The sequence below is a fragment of the Brachionichthys hirsutus genome, unplaced genomic scaffold, assembly GCF_040956055.1.
Source record: "Brachionichthys hirsutus isolate HB-005 unplaced genomic scaffold, CSIRO-AGI_Bhir_v1 contig_196, whole genome shotgun sequence".
Classification (NCBI taxonomy): domain Eukaryota; kingdom Metazoa; phylum Chordata; class Actinopteri; order Lophiiformes; family Brachionichthyidae; genus Brachionichthys; species Brachionichthys hirsutus.
Genome location: NW_027180355.1, coordinates 294,753 through 322,293, shown reverse-complemented (window position 1 = coordinate 322,293; position 27,541 = coordinate 294,753). Strand labels below are relative to the sequence as shown.

At 42.6% G+C, this 27,541-nt stretch overlaps 1 protein-coding gene across 1 annotated transcript in view; it reads right to left on the bottom strand.

Moving 5' to 3' along the window:
* LOC137913975 (AT-rich interactive domain-containing protein 3B-like) overlaps nucleotides 1-24,345 on the bottom strand; it is a 38,935-nt gene extending 14,590 nt beyond the window's left edge. The window contains exons 1-4 of the mRNA XM_068757594.1: nucleotides 24,310-24,345; nucleotides 22,506-23,138; nucleotides 4,502-4,576; nucleotides 3,906-3,978 (exon numbers count right to left, since the gene is read on the bottom strand). Of these exons, the coding sequence (XP_068613695.1) occupies nucleotides 3,906-3,978; nucleotides 4,502-4,576; nucleotides 22,506-23,138; nucleotides 24,310-24,345 (817 nt within the window). The remainder of the gene's footprint in view (nucleotides 1-3,905; nucleotides 3,979-4,501; nucleotides 4,577-22,505; nucleotides 23,139-24,309) is intronic.
* Nucleotides 24,346-27,541: the final 3,196 nt, after the last annotated feature.

Here is a 27,541-nt window from a genome sequence, read left to right as displayed (position 1 = left end):
TTAGGGAACTTCCTCTAAAGTCCTGCAGAGAGGATGTCATATTGGTTTTCTTCAAATCTGGATAAAATGGAAGAGACATGAGCTATTTTTGCTTTCATTTCATGCAATTCTTTTTTTTTTTTTCATTTATTTCATAGCATATTTTAAATGTTTGTTGGGTAAATCAAAAATGTCTATCTGTCCATTTGAAGAACAAGTGTGAACAATATTGAATTTAACAATTTTGATTAGCGGTTAACAATCTTTGTAGGTCAAGCTGCTACGCCAAACCTGAGAGAACCGCTGCCAGCCACAGTGAAGACAGGAGCAGAGCAAATCCACTGCAGTGAGCATTAACCGTCAAGCTGCTGCTAATCGAGACATTGTTATGATCATTAATATTCCTCTTTCCTTCCCTGGATCCTATGAATTCTTCTAAATCTACTATGGAGGGATTGTTCACTAAAGTAACCCTGAAGCAGCGATAGCAGTCCATGTGGTCCCTCTTAAACTGAATCTACACTTCCCATTATGTCACAGTGGGATGGTTCTAGCCTTTGCTAACCATAATGTGTGGGGGTTTCTAGCCGGAGTAGAAAGAGATGAATTGCTTGTCTTTACCCAGTTGCCTCCTCCCTTTTCAGCTGGCGATTTTACTGAACAGGAGCCTCACTCTCTGGCTCTGTCCATCACAGCCTGCAGCCATTAATCATCTCAAGCGGACATCGCTGACAGGCAGTTGGCTGCATCGCTCTTTTATATTTTACTTCTGTTTTTTTTTTTTTTTTGTATCGCTCCGACCACTTCCCCACCCTTGATTGCCTTTTCACAGCCTCAAGTAATGCCACAAACTCCATTCCCAATGAGAAAGTGGCTGGGTGTTAAGCCAAAACAAACATCCCCCCCCCCCCCCCACCATGTGTTTAATTGCAACCTTTGAGGTGGTTAATGGCACGGAGCTAGCGTCAGAGCTTTTCTATTGCTTCCCAGTGGGGGTGAAACTGCAAAAACCATAATGCCGATGATAAACAATGATGTTGATGTAACTAATGCAGAAAAACATCTTCCACCCATAGACCGTGAGCAGTTCCAGTACGTTTACAAGTCAGGCCATCAGCTGACAATTCTAACGTTGATGAATGGCACAGGGTTCTGCAGCTCTAAACTATATGGACAAATAACTCCACTTGGTAGGTTGGAGGGAAAGGGGCCAGCAAAGGATGCTAAGAAATAGGATCCAAGGAAATAAAGGTGGCGAGAGAGCTTGTATGCATGCGTGTCTTCTGCCATTTCTGCAATGTAGAGCCGATCAATGGGCCCCTTTAAACACAGACAGGATTTAGGACAGCCGCTAAAATTCCTTAACCATGAAAGCACACACACACACAAACACACGCCTGTTTTCAAGCACAGAGGCAGGAAATGGGAATCCCTCGTAAGGTTTCCTTCCGCTGTTGCTTTCCTCTCAAGGCTTTGAGGCCCCTGTGCTGAAGTGGGAAAAGCACTTCACCATTTGTCTCTCTTCATCCAGAAATTCAACTGGAATTCACAAACCCATCTTAACGTTTCACAAAATAAGGTACTACGTTCGAACGTTCTGTTTGTAAGGTCAAAGAAAGAGGCGCCATTTCCCATTATTATCATCCGCTGTTAGCCTTCTCTATCCACAGAGAAACATTAAATTAAACAGGCTTTCCAAGTAGTCTTTCATTAAGAAGAGAGCAATAATCTTGACCTCATATCATCTATAATAAGAGAAAAGGAGCGAGGACTAAAGACACAGTAATTAGAGGGAAAGACCAGTATGTGCATACCACTCTTCCCTCTTCATCTTTTATAGTCCTGGCAAAAACAGCAAAAAGGGAAACCAGCAAAGCGATTTGTTCCATGTGGTTAATACTCTGGTCCGAGGGACAGCAGAGGTCAGCCATGTGCCTCTTGCCTTACTAGTTAGCTGATATTATAATATATCCTCATGTAGAATTGGTTGCATTAGTTTTGTATCGTCAATAGAAACATCCCTATAAAAGCCTGCATCGGAATCTGAAGCACCATACAGCCATAGCGGTTTCATTTTCACCTTTCCTCGCTGTGAAAGTCAATTTGCCGTGGGAACTCTTTGCTTTTCCCCAAATCACAAAGAGCAAAGACAAAGAATCAACTGGACTCCCTGCAGGTTGGTTGAAGATGTTTCACTTCTCATCCTTTTCCCCCAAAGGAAAACACAACATTTCCATTTCATACAATGTATTACGCCCAAGCAGCCTGTAGACAGATGTGTCGTCACGCTCTGACCCTTGTCCTCCGCTACAGGCCACTTGTACTGATGATGATGATGATGATGATGATACAGGAACTTGATCAATTCAAGCTGATTCAAGTTGCACTCACTTGAGGTCTCTGGAAATGTACTGTAATTCAACTGGATCATTTTTAGTTTACTTTTATTTAAGAGATTTTATATGTTACAAGATAAATATGCAAAAAAATCAATAATATTGACCCTTTAATTGTGTCACGAAAACACAAGTATGGAATGATTGAAAAAATAGGTTTAAGGTCTTTGTTCTTTTTAAATTTAGTAGATGCAAATTTCAAGAACATAATGTGGTTCATGCTAATCAGCCAGTTATCTTCTTTTAGGTGGCATTTTAGTCAGCTTGATGGATTTCTCCGTCTGACCAGTGAGAGTAAAGGGTCAGCCAAACACTCCCATTGTCTGCCACCGGACAGAAATGCTAACAGGACCCCTGACAGATCCCAAACCCTCCCTCTCTCCGACCCGACTTAATTCATCACCCTCCAAACAAGACCTACGGATGCTCAAACCAGACCAGACACTCAGAAGGTGCTGCGCTGGTGAATGCGACTTCATCAACATGTGAACATGAACATACACACACACGCATGGCGATCCCCCCCCCCCCCCTCTACACGTACGCACGCACCACCATCCATCCCAGTCTGACAAAACAAACTAAGCATCATATACACAGTCACACACACATATCACATCACCCATCATTGCCTGTGACAAAACATAATAATTTTGAACTGGACACAGACACAAACACACACACGCACACACACACACACACACACACACCCCATCATCACTCAACACAGCATGCCAAAACATAGTGAGAAGTAAGCAGCACTGTAATTACGTTGTGATTCGCTCTGGGTGGTTTTGCTCGAGCCACATCACCTGCTTGCCACAAGTTTTGTCTCATAAAAGTTTAATTGCATTAACTGCCTTGTCAGGGCAGTCCTGTAGGAAAAGGAGCACATGGCCAGATGAGCCTGCCTGGCTGCAGTCCAACATGGGTCACTGCTAGATCCTCTTGGCTCGGACACAGACCTCAGCTGCTGCCCTCTTAAGGACGTTACTCCAGGGATAGGAATTAGTGAAGGATTTCTTAGCTAGTGAGAGTTACAGCATGCTTTTTCAGTTCATCAGTGACACTTGACAATCATTCTAGAAGACCAAATCTGCACAGGAAACAACTCATTTATTTGCTACCGTTATGTAGGCTCTCGCAGCACTTAGAGTGTGTTTAAGCCATTTGTTCTGCAAGCATGCACCAGGCAATCCATAGTGGAATTCCAGATGCTCCTTCACAAATAGAAACCCCTCCTCACAGGACGTGAATCAGGAGTTGTGGGGTATTTTCCTTTCCCCCAAATAGCAGAGGATGGAAAATTCACCAATATATCAAATTGTTTTACTCTTAACTGTAACATTTGAAACAATGTGCGTGCGTTCAAAATTGAGAGCAGAGGCATTATTCAACGAGAAATGAAGCCTGAAAATGTTGTCTAAAACCCAATCTGGAATTTTAAATGTTAAGTGGATGCACTATTAGTGGATCTGACTTGTGGCCTTCCGGATAAAACAAATATGGGCTTCCAGAGAATTATCTTACCTCTTTTCTGCATGAAGGTGAAAAGATCATCCAAAAACTCCTTCCTTTTGGGGTCATTGTCCAGTTCATACAACTGAAAGAGAAAACAGCTTATTATGGACACATTGAAGCCACTTATCAGTTCACCATGACATGGAGGCAAAATTATAATTCTTGCTGTGTCTGGCACTCATGATTCTTACCATGTGAACAATTCAGCATGTTAAATTATCATTTATAATGTACACCCTGGCTGGACAAATTATGTGCACAGTTTTGTGCAGTTCCTTTTTTAAACCTCAGTTGCTTGTTTCCTTTCTTACCTGACTGATAATGCCTAAAATATTATCACGATCTATACTTTGTATTTATTACGTATAAATCAGATAAGAACTGAAACAGTTGACAAATCTCTTTTGCCTGTGGCGATTTATTTCGCTCACTTAACAACGTACTCTGAACGACGACTCTGAGTCGTTTTACAATTCTTACTATTTCCAATTGACTTTGACAAGAATTAATGTTTTGGTGTAAATAGTACAATTAACAATTCCCCTTTTAGTTGAATGACTGAACAGAATGAAGGCATCCCATAATCACAGTCTCCACATGCTGACCTTAGCAAAGTCTCTGGAGGCCTCTCCTCTTCCTCTGCTACTGTCAGCTTCATCTGCCCAGCCTGTGCTTCCATTCTACAAGAGAGAAGAGAGAAAACACATGCTTCTATGGGTTCCATTTCATTCCATACAAGCCATTCCAAAAAGACAATTGTCCAGAATAAGATTATGTTCTTGCATTTTAGCCTTAATATAATAATAAATAACGAATTTATAAATTCTAATATTTATATAGTATATAAAATACATAATATACCGGGTAACCATAATATAACAATAAAGGATCAAAATAACAATTTTATCCTGAATTTAATGTAATTTATTTATTTGAGCACCAAACATCAGGCATAAACTCAAAATGAACTAAAATAAAATAAAAAAACACATTTTCAGAAACATATACAGTATACATGTTTAGGATGCCCAAAAGGAGTAGGATGAAGTGTGAACCTATGAAATCCTACCCCCCCTTCATGAATCATGACAGAAGAAATACAAAGTCGTGCAACAAGTTATTTTGCCATAACTGATGTCCGTTTTCATCACTGATGTTGGAGCAAATATCTTACATCCAGCATTTGCTTTACTTTTTGGTCTTTATGTACTCTTATCCTGCAAAGATCCCACTGGTTATAGATGGAAAAACTTCAAACAGACGAAAAGGCAAGCTTAACTCAAGCTCGGTAAAACGACTGCCAATATTGTGTCATACAAACAGATTCAAACTAACATATACTTAGAGAGTGCATTTTTCCAGGGGTTTGAGGAGTAACCTCTGGAGTTACTGTGCCTTTGAGCTCCTGTGCCCCCTCCCCCTTCATCCTCAAACATCTCCATTTGACCTAAACCATCTGCATCTGGGTCTGCCCTGCCCCCACCCATGTCTTCCGCCCCAGCTGGATGCGAGGGCCCCCCATCCCTCAATCTTAACGCAGCTGTGACGGGTGGCCAAGTTCATGGAGTGTAGCTGGTTGTCAGGAGGGGCCAGGGGAGGGAGGACTGGTCACTAGCGCTAACGTGCACACTCACGCACACAAACGTGCAAAGACTTGATCATGGCTGTGTGTATGTTTGTGAGTGTGTGGAAATGGGGCAATGGCCTCACAAGATTGTGAGAAAGGAAAATAGGGGCAAAAAGGGGCGCACGGTATGTGCCGACAAGGAATTTCTTCTAAAGACACAACCTATAAAAGCATCAGGAATCAAAACAAGATCCGTGTAGAGGGGGACGTTAATAGCTGCAGCCCGGGGTCTAGTTTCAAACAGGAGCCCATTGGTCAGTGGCAATTACAAGGGCCGAAATGAGAGCTGGCAGGGCAAAGGTTGTCAAGGCCCCTGAGAGCAAGTCATTTTCACCCTGAGCCTCTATACGTGTAACAGTTGTCAACATTCCTGCTCCCTAAACAAATATTTGTCAGCAGGAGTGGAACTAAGTATTATCTGCATTAACAGTTAATCTGCTGATTATTATTTTTTACGAATAATTATTTTTACAAAAGTGTAGTAGCAGTCTGTATAAATCTAGAAGGGATTAATCCACTTTGAAGCGATTTGTAATTGTGGATTATTATTTCCATTAAAGTAATAACGTTGACTGTTGATTCGATTATATTCAACTGTTCTGTCGATGCACAGCACAACAAAAAGGAGTTTGCTACTGAACCAGAGTGCAAAGTAACAGTTAAACTAACCAAACTGGCCGTGCGATGTGCGCACGCCGCTGCATCGGCCCTTCCTTATCGGAAACCCATTATGCTCTCAATTTATGTTATCTACAATATGTTATAGAGATTACAGCAGGATCACGACAGTAAATATATAGCATAGAACATTTGCAGGACTTACAGACCTTTGTAACCTGCTCTGTTAACCTTTAACCATTATAAATGATTATAACACAAGATAATCCAGACTGCAGCCATACGTGACATCACATACTCGTCTTGCACACAAATCTTTGTATTTGGCACCGTTTTATACGTGCGTGATGTTCCCAGAGGGCGACACTGCAATCACTGACAGAGACCAAACAAAGAGCCATAAAGCTGCGCCCTTAGTCTGCTTGTTCGAACACCTACATTTAAGCACAGCACCAAGAAGAAGGAGAAAGGAAGGTGAAGGACACTGGTTAACCAAATATAGTTTGTTTTCTGGTTGGGTTGCGGAAAAGAAAGATTTCTCTAGATTTTGAAATAAATATATAGTTGAGGGTTATAAATTACATCCTGTCCCCTATATCATTCTATTATATTCCTGACACAAGGCTCCTCGGTCTGAAAAAAGATGGCAACCTTTTATTCTCCTCACATGTCACCAGGGGACTAAATCTATTTTTATTTCCCCAATAAAAGCCCGAGACATACCAGTATAGAAGAGGCTGGTCCCACTGAAATTTATGAGCTTGTTTCTATCAGTCAAATCCCACAGACTCTTCATTTAAAGCAGTAAAGCAGGAAATCATTTCATTTAATGAGCTGGATTTAACTGTTGGATATTTTTACTTGAAAAATGCTGATTTTTGTTTAGAACTGGGTAAGTAACTGAAAACTGACAACTTAAAATGTCCAAATATCAATTAATAACATTAATAGTTTCTCCACAGCCTGTTCTCACGGGAATCAAAGCTTAGCTCACCAGATTCAGGTGACTGACTGATTTTTCGTGAAACGTGTTGACAAACAAACAATCTGCACACCGACACACCATTCCCCGAGGGACATCCTGCATTTTGTGAGCACAAGGTGTCCCTGAGATCAAGAGCAAAGGTCGACCACTGGCCCGTCAATGTCGGACGCTGGCACCTTGTTAACGCCCCCCCTTGGTTTAATGATAGAACTTCTAATATTTCTACATTGATATGTCCAAAAATGACTAAATCCTTGTTGCTGTCAAAAATTCAGATGAATGAAATGATCACTGATGTTACACTAATTGAATGCATTGATGAATGTGGGGGTGGATCACGTGGTTACCCTAAAAACGGAACAGTTCATCTTGATTCATAGCGATTCAAGGACACAAAATCACACATTTTGGCCTTATTACCGACCCCATGATTGTAAAGTCACACCGACTATGTTATGTACATTCTGCTAGTCATAACACAAATTAGTTCAAGTCACTGAGAAAACACGTCTATTCATAGAGCTGGCTAAAAAAAACAGTAATTGGAACATGAAGACGTGTCGGCTCTTGAATCGGGCCCTTGGTCAGCTGAGGAATGTTAACGTCACGACCAGCACTCCACCTAGAAAGGACGTCTTTAAAAAAAAAAAAAAAAAAGAATTCAGGACAGAAGGTCTGATACGATTATGCATCGTTTAAATCATGTGCTTCTGGGATTGTGTGTACGTTAATCATCTTTGTTACCACAGTATAGATGTCTGAAGTTTCCCTCCAGTCTTAGAGCCAGGCCTCAGGTAGCATATTTAAAATGATTATTTAAAGTCATTCATTTTCTTGGCTGCTTTATTTTTTATTTAGCTAATCCCAGCTGACTGCGGCTGAGAGGCGGGGTACACCCTGGAAGCGTCACCACACGAGGAACCCATTTTCGTCTGTAAGCGGAAGTCTCTCTCATGCTGCTAGCTGGTTTACTGGCCCGGCAATGGGTGGCCTAATCACATTACGCTTATATGTGACAAATTGGCGCAATGCAAATCTGGGATAAGAAAAAGGCTGATGACCACAGGTCAGCTGTTGCTAGCAGAGGGTAATTAGCGGATTCTGAACAGCAAGAAATAGGTGCAAAACAAAAAAGTCGATAGTCGATAATTCAAAGAAGATTAAATTGTGTAACTGCGATGTTATTGTCCCACATTACAGTAGACTTCATTCCGTCTACTGAAAGTTGACATTCTTTGCATATAACTCCGTCACCGCTGGAGAATCTACACTCTCATTGATACGTGGCTTGAGGTATATTCTACGCAGCCATTATAGAAAGACATCCGGACTACAGCCACCATTTTAGTGAGGCCAGGCATGCCGGAACAAGAAGGGTTAATGGCTGCAGAGTGGGGGATGGATGAATGGCATTGATTGCTCAGGATGTTGACAGCACTTCTCCAATTTGGTATTGGAGCTGTTATTAGATGAAGAGGCTTATTTATAATAAAAGCATCATGTGATTTACCGTCACTGCGAATAGGAGGCAAGCGCTGATTTAAGGTCCTCCTCATTGCGTTAGATTCAATCATCAGGAGAAGAACGGGAGCGAGAACATTTTATTTTCAAAGATCTCAGCAACAATTGCACGACGTCTTTTTATTTCAATTTCAACGAGGTGGTTTTCATTCTACAACAAGCTTGTTGATTTGCACTGGTATGATGGCAGGAAAGAACATCGGAAAAAATAAATCTGATCTGAAACGTGGAATAGCTCTGAAAACAGTGGCGAGTCGTCCAGTTTGGTCCTACAGACGAAACAAAGCGTAATGAAGACAAGTACTTGTATCTGCCATATTAGAGCCCTGTGATCCCTGAGCCGTGCCCCCAACTCATCTCTCCACTCTGAGCTACTGCCACATCTCTCTCTGTCACACCCTCCAACAGCACCACACTGCAATCCAAATCCCCTGGGCCACAGTCATTGAACAGGAGGTTCAAATCAATAGCCCTGGATGTGCAAACACAGGGAAGCCCCCCCCCCCCCCCCCCCCCAGCCTCCTCCAGGCGCAATCTTAAAGCCCACGTCAATTCTCATCATCCTCTGTCATCTACCACAACACCAGGGAATCTGAGATGAGGGCAGGATCTGCGCTCCCACGGTGTCCACATCCTGTACGTCCTGCGACACGTTTTAATTGTGACTAGACCAGAGCAGGTTTCCATGGGAAAGCGTCATCAAATTGCAGCTTTCTACTAAAAAGATTAAGGAGCCATGATTATCACCAATTAAAACAAAATACATGCAAACAAGGAAGATCTCTATGGCAACCCCGGGCAGTAAATCAAGAGTACTAACAAAATGCCCGTGCTTTCATTGCAAGCTCCGCCAGAATAGACACAAAAGGGAGGGTGACTTTTGTGAAATTCACCAACATTCCTGTACACCAGTAACAGGGCCTCACTAACAGGAGGGCCCCGCTCATCCCACAGGTACTCTTAACATCTCATTCCAGAACTAATCTTTTTTAGCCAAATTGCTGCCTGTCAAAACAGTTCAGCAAAGGAAATCTCTTAAACAGACACAGAAGCAGTAATTTAATCACAATCTAGGCCTCCCAACAGAAATCTGGATCGCAGCCAACAATAGTGATAAACGAAAAGCAGTCAGAAAACAGGCAACACAAATGCATAGTCATTTAATTTCTTCTTTTTTACATTTGAGTAAAAACCTATTAAAACCACTCGTGGTGGCGCTTCCTATTTTTATAGAGTAATTGAACATATAGTGCGGCTACCCCAGACAGATGCAGTTTGTAGGCATTTACTGCACTTTGTGCACCCGGTAATAAAGATAACTGAAGCTGTGATCAAAGCAGATAAATGCTACTGGAAATCGCGCGCCATGATTCCTTTAGTTGAAGTCTATCTGCATCATTTCCCACGTGATTTCACAGAAAGCGAATCTGCTGCCTCTCAGCATGCATGTAAAAACAAGCACCGTGGGGGGGGGCGGGGGGGCAGCAATCGGTAATCCTAATCAAATAATTGAGGCCATGATCCCACAGCAGGATGCCAGGAATCATTTATAGTCTTCTGGTGTGGGGAGGGGTTGATGAGTGAGGGGTGTTGGGGGCAGGCCTGAGCAGATAGTTTTCTTTACCTTCCACCTACAATGCTGCACGAGATCTAATGGCGAGCGTCCCTTTGCTGCGTCCAACTAATTGTTATTCCTTGTAGGACAACAAGGAAGTAAATCTCACTGCCACTTGGAACATATGGTAGAATTCCTACTGAGTAACAGATAAGGAGGCCGTAAGTTAGATTTGTTCTCATTAAGGAGGCCAGCAGCAAAAAAAAAACACACAAAAAAAACGGACCCACGGTCCTGCCTGCCTCAGAGTGTCCAGTCATGTTTCTGTCTTGAAGATTTTTTTTGGCTTTTGGAGGTGAACAGACAGAGTGGCAGGGACACAAGGGGCTAAATGTCCAGGGGCCAGAACGTGTAGCTACCTGCCCAGGCGTCAGCAGAGCTAAGAAGGCCACTGAAAAACAGGGCTTCAGGCTAGACCACCCCTCCCTCCATTAATCACTCCAATTACAAAGATGAAAAAGAAACCGAGGAAAAAAGATAGGGGGGTGTCACATATAGAAAGAAAGGATAAAAATAGGCAGGCAGAGTGACACAGAAGAAAAAAAACTTGATCAGTGAACGTCTTCAACTCATCTACTGCGAAACCATCAGGAAAGGAAGGAAGGAGCGGCTCGCATTTAGTCCCTGAGTAAACGTGTAGGTTGGTGACCAGCAAGTCTGGTTTGTCAAATAAACTGCATTTGTTCAGCTCTGAGCTTTCACCAAGACGCCACATTCCACAGGCAGAGGCCCCATCCCCCATCACACTAGCTGGCCCCTTTCCATGCCTCACACAAATGCAACGTTTATGGGCTGGTGTGGCCAGAAGTTCACACTCATTGGTTCAAAGACCCGTTCATAGGCAAAGCAAACATTTTAGTGGATCACATCTGCGCCGCCACATAGAGTACTTCACAAGTCAATTCTTTCCCGTAGTGCTCCAATAAACTACACCGGAGAGCTAAACTAAACTAAACTATGCAGAGTTGCACACTATCCCTCAGAGCCCCCCCCCCCCCCCCTCACTTGCAATTTGATTTGAATAGATTAAGCGACAGACATTAAGAAGTCTCTAACAAGCAAAGCATTTATTTCACAAACACGTAACGTTATATCCTTCCAGTGAATTGAGGCTCAAAGACTGTAAAACCATTTTTATTGTAATTCTGTGGCCCCGTGTAATCGGTGCTGCTTTGAGCAAACCATTTCACTGCTGCATCGATGTCAAAGGTTCTATTCACCTTTTCTGCTGGGTTAAAAGCTTTGCTCCAAAATATCTTGCATATCTCACATCGTTCAGAGAGCAAGTATCCACTTCACTCCCGTGCTAATGGCAGCCGTAGACATCACACTGACCTGATAGGCTTTTATATACATTCTCATTATACTGGCAGCACCGGGAACCTGATACATTCATGATCAACAAAAAGCCTTCACTACTATTAGGACACATCACATCTAATTACATATGAAATCACGTAGGTCACAGTGCTTGCAGTCAGATGGGTAAATGCCTTCTTTGTGTGGTTTCATTCTACAGAGGTTAAGGGGGGGGGGGGGGGGGGCTAGAAGCGCGTCCCGTTATGTTTTCCTCCATCAGAGAAGTTTGTGTTATGACTATCGCTCTAAATCTGTCGTATCATTTCTGTATAGCCTAATCAATGGGGAATGATTTCTCTGTTCAGAGACAGAGGTATCTGGTTCCTCTCAGCTAGTGTTAAGTGTGCCGGGGCATTCCACCTCTGACAGAGCAGTACCCTCCAGGGAGCCGCGGTGGGACGGTGCAGCCCGTCACGCATCTGGAGCTCATCTCCAGGGGCTGACGAGCCACTACATCTCTCCTGGGTGACCCCAAGATCCGAACAAAGTTCTGCAATCCTTACTCATTCACTCCCATCACAATTAGCCAGCAGATATCGAGTTAACTAATTTAAATAATTTTATGCTTGTTCGAGAACTCAATTCTTGACTATTTTGAAAATGATACATTGTAACCGAACAATGCAACAACAAATCGTTATATACAAGGATGTGGTGGATAATACAAACACAAAATCAAGGTACTTTAAATTTGGACAAACTATCGATAGTCCACGTGACATAAAATATTTACAACTGTCAACAATTAAGTTGATTTGATGAAAAAAATAAAAAAATGATGTTTTTGTCAGAAGGAAAAATTTAATGGGCTGATCTCATGTCAGACCGTAATTTTGATTTCAAAGAATCTAGAGCCGCGCCTTCACCTTTTACTATGCAATCACTTCCCAATGGAAAACCACAGGTCTGGCAGATGTGATCAGATCAAATAAAACTGTGAATTCTCTCATGGAAAATGGGTTTACTGCAGCATCACGGGATATGATATAGATACCAGAGCAAACAGATTGGACTGAAGGTATTACAATAGCCACAAAAGCATATAGTAACCAACTAGAAAAGAACTCGGAGCAGAAACCTCCACCAAGCAGCTCATTCACATCGTAATTAGATTAACACCATCCACATGGTTATCTGGATCATCATCAAAAGGTTCTAAATTGTTCTTGGTATCTTTGTACATCAAACACGAAAAGTAAAAGGGAATCGGAGTTGATGTGTATCTTAATATTTTTTTTTGTATAAATCCATACGGGTATCTGGATCGCTGTCAAAAGTTAGACCACAAACACAAACAGCTCTATTTGATTGATTAAATTTGCCCCGACATTTTCATGTATACCCACTCGTGGAAAGTGGATATGCATTACTTAATGTTAATTGTCTCCAAACACATTGGATTTTGTTCCAATGTTGTGCTATCAATCCTGAAATAAATACTGCTTCTGTGCTTTTTTAAACAATTGATCTGACCAGACAAAGTCCCTGCATTGGCGCTTCCTCGGATTTTCTAATCACATTTATTTAGGGCAGGAAAACCTGAGATGTCTCTGTTTGACCAGATGGTGAGCTAATCAAGGCCGGCTCCGCTGGGGGGTGGGGGCATCCCAAATCTGCAACAAACATTATTGAACCGTGTTCCACATTAATATGGAGATCGTCAGAGAAGAGCCTGGTGATTTGATACACAAAATGTACATTTACGACAGAGAGTATATTTATTACCCTTATAACATTTAGATGGCAAGATCATGTTCTGTCAAATAGAATACAATCAGAAACACATGCTCTCCAGCCTGCACCACACTGAGGAGCGTGATGCAATATAAACTCTTCAACCTCCAACATATCGTTCTTATAATAACCTACATTCTTGGTAGTGTCTGTTAATAATTCCATTTTCTGTGCCGATCTTTAATCATTTACTAACATGGCTTCTGAAATTATTGACTGCAGTTGACATGGTCCATAGTGCTATTCAGTGTGATTGTCTATTAACCAGATCAGCTACAGGTTACCACCTAAAGTGCGCTTTTTCCCAACATTTCATGTTTTAACACAAGCCTTTCTCGACAAAAGGTGAAGACAAAAAAATAGATATAATCAAATGGAGTGCAGTCCAAAGTTTTAGATTTTACATTTATAAATGTACATTGACTTGCTGTATCTAGCCAGATTGTTTATATTTCCATCCCTCAAATTATCACATTATGACAAGTCTTTAAAAATGACTACTTTACATTCATCTTCTAATACGAAGAACATTTATGTATTAAAGAAAAAAACAACGCTTTTGCTTCTAGAGGACTTGAATGTCCAGTATGCCGTAATAGAAATAGGACTTCAAGGTTCAGATTGAAGTTACTTTAACTTTGCCTAGTGGGGAAATTCTAACAGCATACACAACAGCACAAGGTTCAGGATTCCTCTGTCATGCTTCTGACATAAGCTTACAGTTTGTTTCTTATGATGACGGTGAGCAACTTTGGAGGACATCCAGTCCTGCAGAATTTAACTGTTGGGAGCTGAGCTGTGAACACAGTGCTCTTACCGTTACGTGATGGTACCTGGGCTGCAGCCAAAAGTTTTTTTTTTTTTTTTTTTTTTACCCTTTCCTTCCTCCTCTGTTGGCAACACCCTCTTACACACATGATTACACACAGCTTGTATCTGAAAACTTGGCAGACGCACAACTTGGCCACATGGTACTAGAAACTACATGAAATTTTGGCAGGCTGCACAATGACTCTGCAAACTGAAAGACAGGCTGACTAGCAGGGAAAGCCTCCAGGAACAATTTTTTTTCTGTCCCATTCTCCTCTGCTGAGCTTCGTGGAAGGTCCCCGTCAGCTTAGCTTACGAGTTTACTCTAGGACCTTGACACAGTGGCCCAGTTAGCTCCCGCCGGCAGGTTGACACTAACTTGGAGCTCAGCCAAAGCAATCACAGGAGACAGCCAAGAAAACCGCTAACAACATTCAACTTTCACTCCATACCCCCGAAATGCCTGGCCTTCTCTACAAGGTGCAAAGGCCTGAGGTGAAAATCCCATTGTTGCATTCACCATGATAACTTTGTACCCACTGGCAGATGATTTATGTTGTTGATTTTGAGGCAGGGGAGGAATAAATTATTTCATTTTGTTGTATTTCATAACAAATGAATCACTTTATTTTCAAAATGCTGAGTGTTTTTCTCTGTAATACAACATTAGTTAAGCTGGAACACAATAGACGCGTGTGATGACAGAAAACCGCCTGCATCTCATTTCAGTTCACCTCAGCAGTGAGAACAGTGCTAAAGCTTTGGGTCCGTCCTCGAGGCCCTCTGGATAACCACTGTTTCAGCCCTGAATGTCGGGAGCCTACAAACGCTTGTAGTTTATATATATATATATATATATATATATTATATATATATCACAGTCAGACTAAATGCAAAGGTCATCGGGAAGAGAATGTGGCCCTGCACATATTGTTAGTTTAGTTTGGGCTTGCCATTTTGCATGGACCTAAGTTTGGAGGGACTAGTGTCAACCTGTGTCAACAACAATACCCACGTAATAACAGAATATAACATTGATAAATCTGCTCTTTGTCTGTCTCTCATTACACTATCAACTGAGAAAGGATGGACAGATGATTTTTGATTCCCCTGATTTAAGTTTACTTAAACTTCATAAATGACAGGAAAATACAATCGAGCTCACAAAAGAAATATGATCAATCATCAGCAGTCCTATAAAAAGGAAGTTACAACAACACAAACCAAATCAATAGTTGCTATTGTCGACACTTTATATGGAATGAGTATATCAAAAATTAATACTTTTTTAGCCATCAAAAAAGTAAATACCTAAAAATACTACAAGGACAAAGAGGACCTCTCATACTGTGCTAAGGGTCACTGCAATGTAAAGTGTAAACAGCAGTCTATGTACGAGTGTACTGCATATATCACTATACTCAATGAAGTCCGCCTATATAAAACTCAAGGAGACTTTGCTAAATAGTGTCCTATGTCCTTTTATCCATTTCTGTAGCTGTCAGATGCGTCTTTGTTTCATGTCTTTGTTTCATTTGGCTATTCCTCTTTCTGCCTTCATTAAAAAGCAGGTGTTGAGATATGCTGAGACGGAGTGGTTGTAAAGGACGAATAGAACCAGGAAGGGTGTAAGGAGGGGGCTTGTGGCTTCACTGATCGAATTACAGCAGGCATCAGTAGCTCAGTTTCCATTAGAAGCAAGGAAGTCAATCCTCCAGGGTCAATTTGGGGGGGAAGAAAGGTGCGACAACTCTAATGGACACGCACCATTTGCATTTAAATGTGAGAATTTTAGCTTCTGACTTCAATCGTACACAGACAAACAGTGCTTCCCCCCTCAGTGATATCGTCTATGAGAGGGTCACCCAAGAAGTCACGATGTTGATGCAGCGATCAGTTCAGTTGAAAGGTCGACGCCACGAATACTAAAGGCAAAAGGCCTTAATGGTGTAAGAGGCAAATCAAAAGGAAGCAACCACTCAGAGAAGCACAACATATTGTCCTCCCTTATGCTTCGTGTGTGTGTGTGTGTGTGTGTCCCCCCCCACTCCCCCCTTACAACATTTGAAGCAGTGTCTGAACTACTGGAGACTGAAAAACACTCAAACATATGGATCACAAAAGCTAATTGTTATGGCAGAATGGACTCTTCCAGTTAGTGTAGCGTTGGACGTGGCCATGCCGCAGTTCTAGTGACGGGAATGGACCGGCCAAGAGGAGTGTCCTCCTGTTGGCCATTTGTCGTGCCCTTTGGGATGTTTCTTCCTGCTCCAGAGGTCCTCCCCATCCTGACCCCCCTGTCCAGTCCCTTTAGCATTTCTTTTACAGCCCTCATGACACTGAGTGAAATGAATTGAAAGATCACCAATCAGAGACCTGACTGCAACGTGGACATGCACCCACCCACCCACCCGCCCGCCATCAAAGCCCTCTTGTTGGGAGCCCCTGGTGGGAATGTTCACTGTTTGAAGAGTTAACTCTTTAATTCTGTCTGGAATGTTTCCTCTGGGTGGGGCAGTATGGTGTGTTGAGTCAGCCTTCTAACCCCTTCCCCAGCAGCCCTCCTGCCCCCCCCCCCCTTCATCTGCTTACTAAATTCAATACCTCTATTTCTAGGAGGGGAAACATCCACACTTGGCTGTTAAGAGCAGGTCAGCACAAAAGGAACCTTGGTCTACGCCTGCGTGATTACACCTTATCCACAGCACAACTTTTCAGTTAAATCTGAATCTCACATTGAAATGTGAATAATTCTTCTTCTGACTATTAGAAGCCGTTTAACGGATGTTTGCCATCCATACAAATGTATCAAAAATCACAGAAAATGGGTAAAACCTCAGTTAAAGACGTTTCGGTCAGCATTTAAGCCCACGCCATACAACATCTGGAAAATACTGCTAATCACTGTCATACAGGAAGCTGAAAATGTACTCACATTAATGTTTGTCTGGCTGCCAACATGTCACCAGTTTATTTGCAATAAGAGGCAAAAAACACGTTTTGGTTTTTTTTGGCCCGAAGTGAATACATCGTCATGCGGTTGTCCTAAAGCTCATATCCTCCTGAGACCCAGCCCGCTGGCATGCGTCCTCTGTAATGGACAAATGTCCACTACAGAGGACATGCTAGCTGGCTGGGTCTCAGGAGGATATATTTGACCATTTGGATCAATACTGCGAAACTGAATTTCAAGGTTTCAAGAACAAAAGTGTACAGCCTCTCTAGGACTCTCAATATGTGGCCCTTTTTATAAATAATGGAATCTTTTAATTAAATTATATGTTCCAAGTAATTACATGCTTCCACTGGAAACTAAAAACAAAATGTAAGAACCGGCTACATAACACTAATTGTGCAGACCCTTAGTTTCCATGCTGACACAATTTCAGCCACGGCCATAAAGGCCAGGCTACTTTATGCTCAGAGTAGCATCCATCAGAAAAATGCCATTAAAAAAGGCAATCTAAAGCTAAAGGCCAAACCTCAGTCTTTCAACACAAGCAGTCAGACGATATGCAGATGCAACACTTAACAGAAATACATGCCATAGAAAATCACTTTGCTATCATTTGTCATTAAATTCTAAATGTACCTGTATATCTCTTAAAACATTTTTAATATTATATTTGAGTGCTTGAGGCTCGAACATAAATTCACTTAAACATAAACAATGAAATGCAAATTCTGATTGTGTTTGTTCTCGGTAAACAGTGAAAGAAGACTCCACTTTCTGGCTGAACAAATCCATGACTGAAGGAACGAATAGACAAAGTCATGGCAGCTCAGCCACTGTGTTGAGTCGAGTTCCAACACCTTTAGATTACAGTTACAGAGTCCTTGACACACATGTTCACTGCAGTAAACTATACAAGCTGCACTGATGAAGAATGAGGCTTACAGGTTTCAATTCCCTGCGTTCTCATTACCGGTAGTTTGACCATGACAGAGACGACACAAGTCCCACACATCGAAGTCATGCTGATTATTTTGAGATGCTTTAATGGATCTCATCTGAATGACCTCCATTTGCTGGCGGTTTGTACAAGCAGGGGTCAGACAGTAAGTCCAACCTTATTACATCAGTGCAACAGGAAGTTCAGTGAACGCAATGAACTAAGTACACCATCTGAAACCCACTGACCATTATGACATGCGCGATATCAACATTAAGATTCACAAGGCAGAAAGCGGTTGCATAGGCGATCATCATCATCATCATCGCAACTAAACAATACTGAAAAACAGAAAGTATAATTCTTTCAATCACTGCTGCAGCAGCGGGCTAATGTCCCATGGTAGAAGTTATTCCATTCTCAAAACGAAAACATGAGCCCATCTGCTAAATACAACGTCCTCCTCATTTATCATGAATGAACCATAAATGAGGCCAAACATTCTCTAAAGCCTCTAAAAGCTCGCACACAGTCCTTATTGATCTCCGCACTGTAGTCGCACAGCTTCCCACTTCCTGGCTGATATGTTTCTGGGGCGACAGCTAAATTATGCAACAGCGCTGGCTCAACAGTCAAGCCTCACTACTTGAGCAGTAAGAAAAGGAATGAGCGGCTGGGTTTCCGTAGCAACACATGTCCAGTTACTCTGTTCTTGTTACCCTTGTGGACCATCTTTTATATGTCAAATGTATCCCTCATGCAAGTTGTGAAGTACTTCTGTTTTCTTCTGTTCTGCAAAGGCATATAAGAGCAGCCCTTCAGCGATGATTTACTCGTAATCATCTGAAAGTTTGCAGATATAAAACATAGCGACTTATCCGACCCACATGACTAAGACTAACAAGGAAGGCACTCGGAGAGCGCAAACCTCCGCCAAGCAGCTCGTTCCCCTTATAATTGGATTTACACCGTCCACATGGTGATCTGGGTCATCATCAAAAGGTTCTAAATTGTTCTTGGTTCCTTTTATACAGCAACCATGAAACGTAAAAGGGAATCAGAGTTTGTGTATTTTTGACTGATTTTTTTAATCCAAAAATGGGATTTTCAATGTTAAAATGTAATATTTTTTCCCCGACTTCATTCTGGATCAGATCCAGAAGACAGTTTGCATGACGGTGCATATCGGACCCCTTTGTGACTGTGATTTTTGGTGAGTGAATTGAATGCATATCTTACAAGACATAATTTTCTTGAAAAAGCCTCAACTAAAAAGTAAATGGCAAAATCGGAATATGTGTCATTTGTTTGTATCCAGACGGGTATCTGGATCGCTGTCAAAATTGAATGGGATCTAAGTTAGACCAAGACCCACCTTCAGATATTTTTTCATCGAGATCCATAATGCTGCCAAGCAGGAAACAAACTAAGGCCATCAAAAGCATAACCTCCTTGGTAATTATCAGTTAAGTATCCTTATTATGTGTTTTAATGAATCCTGTCTCATTGCACAAGAGCACGTCTTACACCGTGATATGATTAAAATGTGACCATCAATCTGTGAACGTCATGACTATTGCCATGGCTGGAGCACTCCTACAACATCCTATTCAGCTCTGAAGTGATTTAGTAGGTACTCGTCTATCCCCATGTCTTGTAACCATAGCGCCTTTAGCAGTGTTATTCTTTCTCAACGTTCTAAGTAAACAATACAAAAACACTGTTGCTCTGCCACTGAGCCAGCAGGTAAAGCAACGATAGAGCTGATCATGCACCGGATTAAAAGAGACGGTGAGACGAGACACATTGAACAGCTTTTTCCTTCAGGGCACCTTGCTTGATTCTTGTTTGGTTAAGTGTAAAAAAAAAAAAAAGAAAAAGCAAAGCCAGCATAACGAAAAGATTTTCTAATGGTCGTAAGGCAGGATCTCTATGCAAAGTGGGCTCGTCATCCCTTTCCCTCTGTGATTACAGCAATGCAAATGCTCTGTTCACAGCTTCCACTTTGTCTCGTTTGTCAAAAGGTGGAGCTGCCTGGAACAAACAGCCGGTGAACTGGATGTATGACCTGTAAATCTGTGGAATGACGGCCACCGCTCTCCCACCACCTGTCGAATACCTCGCAGCATGTTAGTCACATCCAGCCAATCCAACGGCAGCAAAGTCACCACAATGCAGTCTGACAAACGGGAACTGTGTTCAGCAGCACGATTAGAATATTCTAATCACATATAGAATATAGTAATGAGTGAAGGGATCTATGGGTATGAGGATAGAGGTGTGTGTGTGTGTGGGGGGGGGGTTCAGGGGTCATGTAGTGTCTGTTCCTCCACAGACGGGGGCAGAGTGTAATGTCCGACTGGCCCAGCCCTCTCTCCGGGACAGGCTTTGTCCATCCCCTTGTTTGACAATTATTTGCTCTGCCGTTTAGGACGGGGCTGAGGTCACCGCACACGATCACCATCGGCACCCAAGTCCATCCAGCCACATTTGATCCGTTTAGACCGTCACAGATCCGACACATTTAAAGTCATAAAGACGGCCTTATCAAACTGCTGGCCTACAATAAACATGCCGTACCGTCATTACTAAAGGATGATGCGCTGTGAATGTTCCGATTCTCAAGCATGCTACTCATGCTTTACATTTGTTCCTATTGTTATTAGTTGCTTCAAATGTTGACAAATTATAATTCGATTATGTTCGTGACTCTGCCAGCTGTATAAGATGGATTCTCATTAAATATGATCTGAGATAGCTCTAAAGCATGACGGTGGATAAAATCCTCCACCCAATATGACATGAATATTCATGTGAATGGTTTTCTCTCTGTTTGCTACCTACATACAATCATCCATGCTTTTTGGACCTAATAAATGTCCTCCTAACATTATTGTAGAGGTCGGTATTTGTGGCATCTGACAGGCTTGTCACTGCCCCCCCCCCCCCCACACCAAAGACAATGACATAAAAAAAAGCCTCCACTGTCCCCCTCCCCCCTACAGCAGTGCAACCTGAAACTGCCTGAAGAGATGAGCCATCATTAAATACTGCAGAGCTGACATAATGACAGGAAAGATAAAAGAGAGGAAACAAAAAAAGGCCAGACCAATTCTCGTTCCATAATGCCTAGCCCAACCCCCAGGCCCATCCTCCGGTCCTAATAAAAGACACTGGGCCACAGGGATAGCGCTGGTTAGCTGCAGTGGTCTTATGTTCTGACAGTATTCACACAGCACTGAGAAACCCCGTAGAATAACACAACTGTAATCTCTGTTAACGCTAGAACCAATAAGCAGCACATAAAATGCAGCGACTCACAATATTAAATTCAATCGCGATTTGTTTTCAAATAATTTCCAACAAATCCCTGCATGGGCAGCAGATATATGGTTCTAATAACAAAATATAGCTGCTCCTCCTCCCTCCTCTATACTCCTGCGCTCCCTAAATTTGGACATGTGGTTAAGAGAAGCACCATTCAAAGACATTTGCCTTTAAATAGACGGTAATAAAATCCAGACACATGCTCGTCGAGGACGCTCGGCCCCCTGATCAAGATCAGATTGGTCCTTTGACACTGCCCCACTCTTGTGTAACCAACGCTTTATATATCACGCACAGGCTGCTACGTTCTTTACCATGTCCCATGCTATGACGCTAAACCACATGTAGTTTCGGCTTGGCTCGTAGCTGGCATTCCCGCGTTCTGTAACACTGTGCTGTGACAATATTTACGTTCAAGGGAAAGGACCCTTGGCACGCAGCCGAAGCTTCTAGACGGGAGCGTAATGGGTTGCTACTGTGTACAACATCCAACCCTCTCGCCGACCCGAAAACCTTGTGCTGACCCTGCCGCCCACCCACAGCTCAAAGTAGCAGTTCTGACTGCGCTACCTGGATCAGAGCCAAACACGAGGCAGAGAAAAGTGCCAAGAGGGACGGCGAATGAGAGACACACACACAGAATGTGAGAGAGACCGAGTGAGCGTGAACACGTCACGCCCCAGGCTGGCCCTCGGCCAGGAGACACTTACGAGGATTTTCAGCCGCAAAAGTCTATCGGCATTCAAGCATCCTTGGTGATTTAAAGTGTCTCGCAAAAGACACCGCTGAAGCAGTTTGTGCCACAGCAGGGGGCTGCGCCGGGAAATCAACCAATGAGAAAGGGGTTAGACGGGGCTCCCCTCTGTGTGCCGTCACGTTTCGACAACGCAACCCCTCCAAATGCAAGAAATGTTTTGAATTTGAAACAGATTAGGATTGGAAGATGAAAGTATTCAGATACGAAGTCATTCTGAAGAGAGTAACGCCTGAAGTACGCGCGCGACAGGACGTGCACACGGTACGAGGGGTGCATTTGGTAGATGATACTGGAAAAAGATCAAAACAGAGGTGATGTATGAGGGAAAGACCATGTTGGAAGACACCTCGATGGGACACTAACCTGTCTGAAGTGATCATCAAAGCCCCAGTCGGCTTGTCCATTCGGAGAGGTCGCCGAATGAGGTCCCGCAGGGGACAGACCCTCGTCGGGCTCCTGTTTCACTTTGATAGGTGGGGATGCTGTCCTCTGGGGGGCCGACGCAGAGTAACTGCCAAACGGACGCGCTGGGACGCGGGAGGCGCTCTGCTGCAAAGCGAGGGTCTGTTTGCGGAGGAACTCCAGACCAGTGGCGCTCCCCTCATCCTCATCACTTCCCTCATCCCCTTCCATCATCCCATTGTCGTCATCGTCGTCCCCAGAGTCCCGACCTCGGTCCTCATCATCCTCTCTTTCTGAGTCCACGCTGCTCTGGTTGGACACCCGGGGAGGCAAACCGCTACCAGGGACCCCTCCAGCCAGGCCTTTGCCCAAGAAAGGGGCCCCAGAAGCCCTGGCGGCTGCCAGGATGGCTTGCTGGGCTGCAACCTGCTGAGCATACATTATATGGGCTTCTCGCAGCTTCCTCTCTTTGCGCTCCATTTCCAGTCGGGCCTGCTGCTGGCGTTGGAGCTGCTCCATTACTGCCTCCAGCTTCATCCCCCCTGTGGAAGAACTCTGTGGAAAGGCCACGCCAGGCTCCTGAGACATGCTGGGCTGTGGGAGGAAAGGAGGGAGTCATGGTTGACCTACCATATAGTGAAATCTAAATACGCCTTAATCCTATTATACAGGAGGAAAAGAGACGCGTGTGAGGCACCCCCCCCCCCCCCACCCCCCACCCCACACCGCCAAAAAATAATACAATAAAACATTTTATGTGGAAACTAGAGGGATTTTGACATAGTCTCACAAATACGACACGGATAATCCAGCCCCACACTTTTCATCAGATTCACAAAGTAGTAAAGCGTGTTAATTTGTAACCACTCCCTTTGGTCAATGTTTGAAGGGGGGGGGGGGCTAAACATGGAACCTCTAAACATTTATAGAAGTAAAAATACACACATAAATCTAGGTCCATTAAAAAGTAACCTTGGCCAGAAATGACAGAAGCAACCACAAATACTGTAAAACACGCGTAGAAACATGTATCGAATATTATGGTTTAGTCAGATAATGCAGATATTACATCTGACACGTACAGAAAAACAAGAACTACAACAGACAAATACAAAAATGATCGGTAATTCCAGATGGGGGGGATACTCGGACTCTTTCAGCATTGCTGAGTTTCTGATGGACTTGTAACAAACGTTTATTTATCAGAACAAAATCCAGAAACATGTCTAAACATTTAAATCAAAACAAGGAGCAGGATAGTAAAATGGTGTTCAAATGAGTTAAGCAGGACGTAAAGTGATCAAATAGCCTCCAGCTGGAATCAGAATACTTCATTCATCATCTGTAAGTCCAGCGTTACAAATGAAATGCCCGAAGTCATCTCACTGGGAAAAAAATATATTATAATAATAACCTGCCGAGAATGTAAAAAAAAGAAAACGTGAACTGCATCTGGCTCGCTGCCACATCATCACGGATAACGCGATTGGGTTGAATGTCACGGCTTCCGTACACACACGTCCAAACGCCCCTATAATGACACGGATTTTTATAACAGTAAATATATTTTAAAAAAAAATAAAAAAAAACATATTTCTAACGTAACTTTAAAAACACAGATAAAATGACAATTAGCTCGCAAAGTGTCCGTCTCCCTTTTGCTGACGCTCAGCTCGCTAACGCCGCTCGCTGCGCTCCGGCCAGCCTCGGCAGGACTTCGGCTCGTTCCGGGTCAGACGAACCAACAGGGCCGCCGCGGACTCACCATTTGCGCCTTGCTGCTGCCTGAATTGTCCACCATCCCTCCTTCCTGGGCTTTATCCTTCCTTCTTCCCTCGTCCGTGGCGCTCGCTCGTCCCAACACTTGTAAACACACACGCGCGCGCACACGAGAGAAATAATGTGCATGTACCGTAGTAGACTGATCCGCCAGCAGGGGGAGGGGGGCGGCGGGGGGGGGGGGGGTGTGGGTATCTGATCTGCGCTGCTCCGAAACCCTGCTCTTCTTCAATGGAAGCGGGGGCGGCTGGAGAATGGCCAGATCTCATATCACGTTGAGCTGAGGGAACTCCCTTTGGTTTATTCCTCCCCTTTAATTCAAACCCCCCCACATTGCGTAGCATTGGGCCCGCCCAGCGACAGCAACAGGTCTCGTGTATTTCTGTCCACACGGGCACAACTCTCATCTGCTTTTCATTTATCATTTTCTCTCCTTTTCTTGGTTTATTTACCTTTTTTCACCTGTTTGACAAACCATTTAGGAGGCTGAATGAAGAGTTCAAAACAAATGTAGTAAGTTTCAAAGCTTTTAAATTAATTACTGGCACGCACGCGCACGCACGCGCACACACACGTATGCATTTTTTAATGATACTTGAAAATATATATACAGTATATACAACATTGCAACATGGTATGTAATGATGAAGTAGTCGGTCATAGCACCATGCTGACCCCTTGTGGAATGTGTCTTCCTTGTACTAAAATTGGTACGCATTTGTGTAATCCTACCGGCATTACTACCAGCCCTACTAGTTCCCTTTATTAAATGGAAAAGTCTTCATAATTACTGCAGTCATACACATGCGTAGATAATAGTTTATTTAGTAATATAAATTATTAAATTGTACAATAAAATAAAATACTGGTGCTAACCATTGTAAAATAAGAGCTTATTGCATTTATAACTCACACTATATTTTCACAACAAGCAGATTGTCCTAATAGTTGCATAGTACAGATGATTCAAGTGTACTTGCTACTGTTCACTGGTGTTCAATGCAATATTAGTATATATATATATATATATATAAATGAAATTGTGCAGAACCAATACACCTTAAATCCAGCTGTTATATTAAAGGCATTCGCATCACACTTTTAACAAGTGACTCACACTTAGTGTAATAGTAGAACCAGCTTTTATTCCTGAACTCCCCACATTACAACAATGGAGTGCTGCAAGGAGCTAGTCAGTATCACTGTTAGCATTCTCATTGCAAAGGTTTCAACAAAGTAAGCTTCCTCAAGTTGAATTTGTGAATTGATCCCAACTGAAAATCTAACTCTACCGAGCTTCCTTCTTTTTCTTGAACATTTCCAGAATTGACTTTTATCGGTGATGTTATGACTGAGGGCTACAACTCGTAACAACCAAAAAGATGGAATCATAAATAACAATTTGGTACACGCAAGTAAAAAAGCAGTCATACAGTCATGTACAAATATACCCAAACTTAAAATGCCTGTGAACACCAACTGTTGGGACCTGACCTTTTTTTCTACAAATGTACCCCATCTAAAATGTGAATGCCTTACTAGTTGCACCCTCACCGCCTCTTTAGGAGGTGATCACTGTTATTCCTTTTGATACTGACATGAGTGAGCACATACATCTTTAAAGGGAAAAGAGAAAATATATTTTTGAGGTTAAGCGTAGTCATTTTCAGTAAACATAATAAACAGAAATGAGTTCCAGGATTCAGCTAAAATGATTTATAATATGCTTGTTTTCTGGGCGGGTGTGACTCAGTTGGCCCAGCGGGTCATCCAGTGACCGGTAGGTCAGCGGTTTGAATCCCGGCTCCGACTGTGCACATGACAAAGCGTCCTTAGGTAAGACACTGATCCCCAAATTGCTCCCAGTGGGCCTGGCCACACCTTGCATGTGAGCATTCACCCACTTGTGTTTGAATGTATCGGTGCGCGTGAGGCTTCTTAAAGCGCTACTTGAGTGCAGTCATGAAAATGTTTTTAAAATAACAAAAGATATAAATAACTCAATCATGCAAAGCTCTTTTTAAGAACTTGTTCTAGTGTCCCCCACAAATATTAAACATAAATAAATAAAATGATGCAAATGTTCTATCCTCAACACTGACGTGTTTAAGAAGAGCAACCAGGATATCAAATACCGGTAAGTGTTCTAATCCGCCATGATACGGCTCTAACTTGGTTTAAAACAAAAACCTTTAACAATCCAGTTTGAATGCAAAAAGCATAATAGAAAGATAAAGCATTAAAATCAGTAACAATACACACGAGTTGTATTCAGATGACAGTAAACCGTCTATTATGTCACAACCTTTTTGAAGGAGACATCAGAAGGGAAACTCAGTCCAACAACAGAGCTGTAAAATCTCTTCCTCTCAACTATCAATGGTTTATCTATAAAAGCACTTCAGTAACTCATTTGCATACATTTCGTGTCATACGCAGGAGTGGAGCAATATGCAAGTGTGGGGATCATTCTGACAAACACTGAGTAACTTAGTTGGACAACATTTCATCATGTTTTTCTTACCTAGCTGTTTGACAACTTTCATCTCAGATACAAAATATGAAACACTACAAAGAAAATTCTAGTCAGAGCGTATCAACTCTACTGCAGCTTCAACTTGCCAGATTACAAAAACATGTGAATTACTACACAAAGAAATCAGTCTATCTCCTATTTCAAATAAAATAAAAAAATTCCACCAGCAGTGATCATCTCATTTTGGAATTCCGTCAAAAGATAGATTGCTTCTTAAAGCTACAGTAATGAGGGAATGTTGAAGTGATAAGTGTAAAAGGTTAATTTGCAAAAAGCAGAAAAACATCAAAACACAATACACCACATGCTTGCATGTTATGCACAGAGGCTGCAGACAGGGTTATCAGAACAGGAAGGACAGTAACCAGCTCTTGCTCGGGTCATGGACATATCCCAAACGATGAACTGCTCTGCTGCTCTGTTTAGAGCACTGACATTTCCTGTAGTTCTAGAAAAACAAGAAAAAAAACTCAACTTTGGGGTCACAGTGGATAAGGCTTTTTCTCATGTCTTTTCCATATGTTCGTGTGTAGCGAGTGTTCTCAGTCCACTCAGTCCTGCATGATGGCTTCAGAGCTGGACGTCCACGGGCAGCACAGCAGTGATCCAGGATTAGAAGCAAGGCCTTGGGCATGAGTGCCTGAACCCTTGGCTTTACAAGGCTCCACTCACTGCTCCAGCA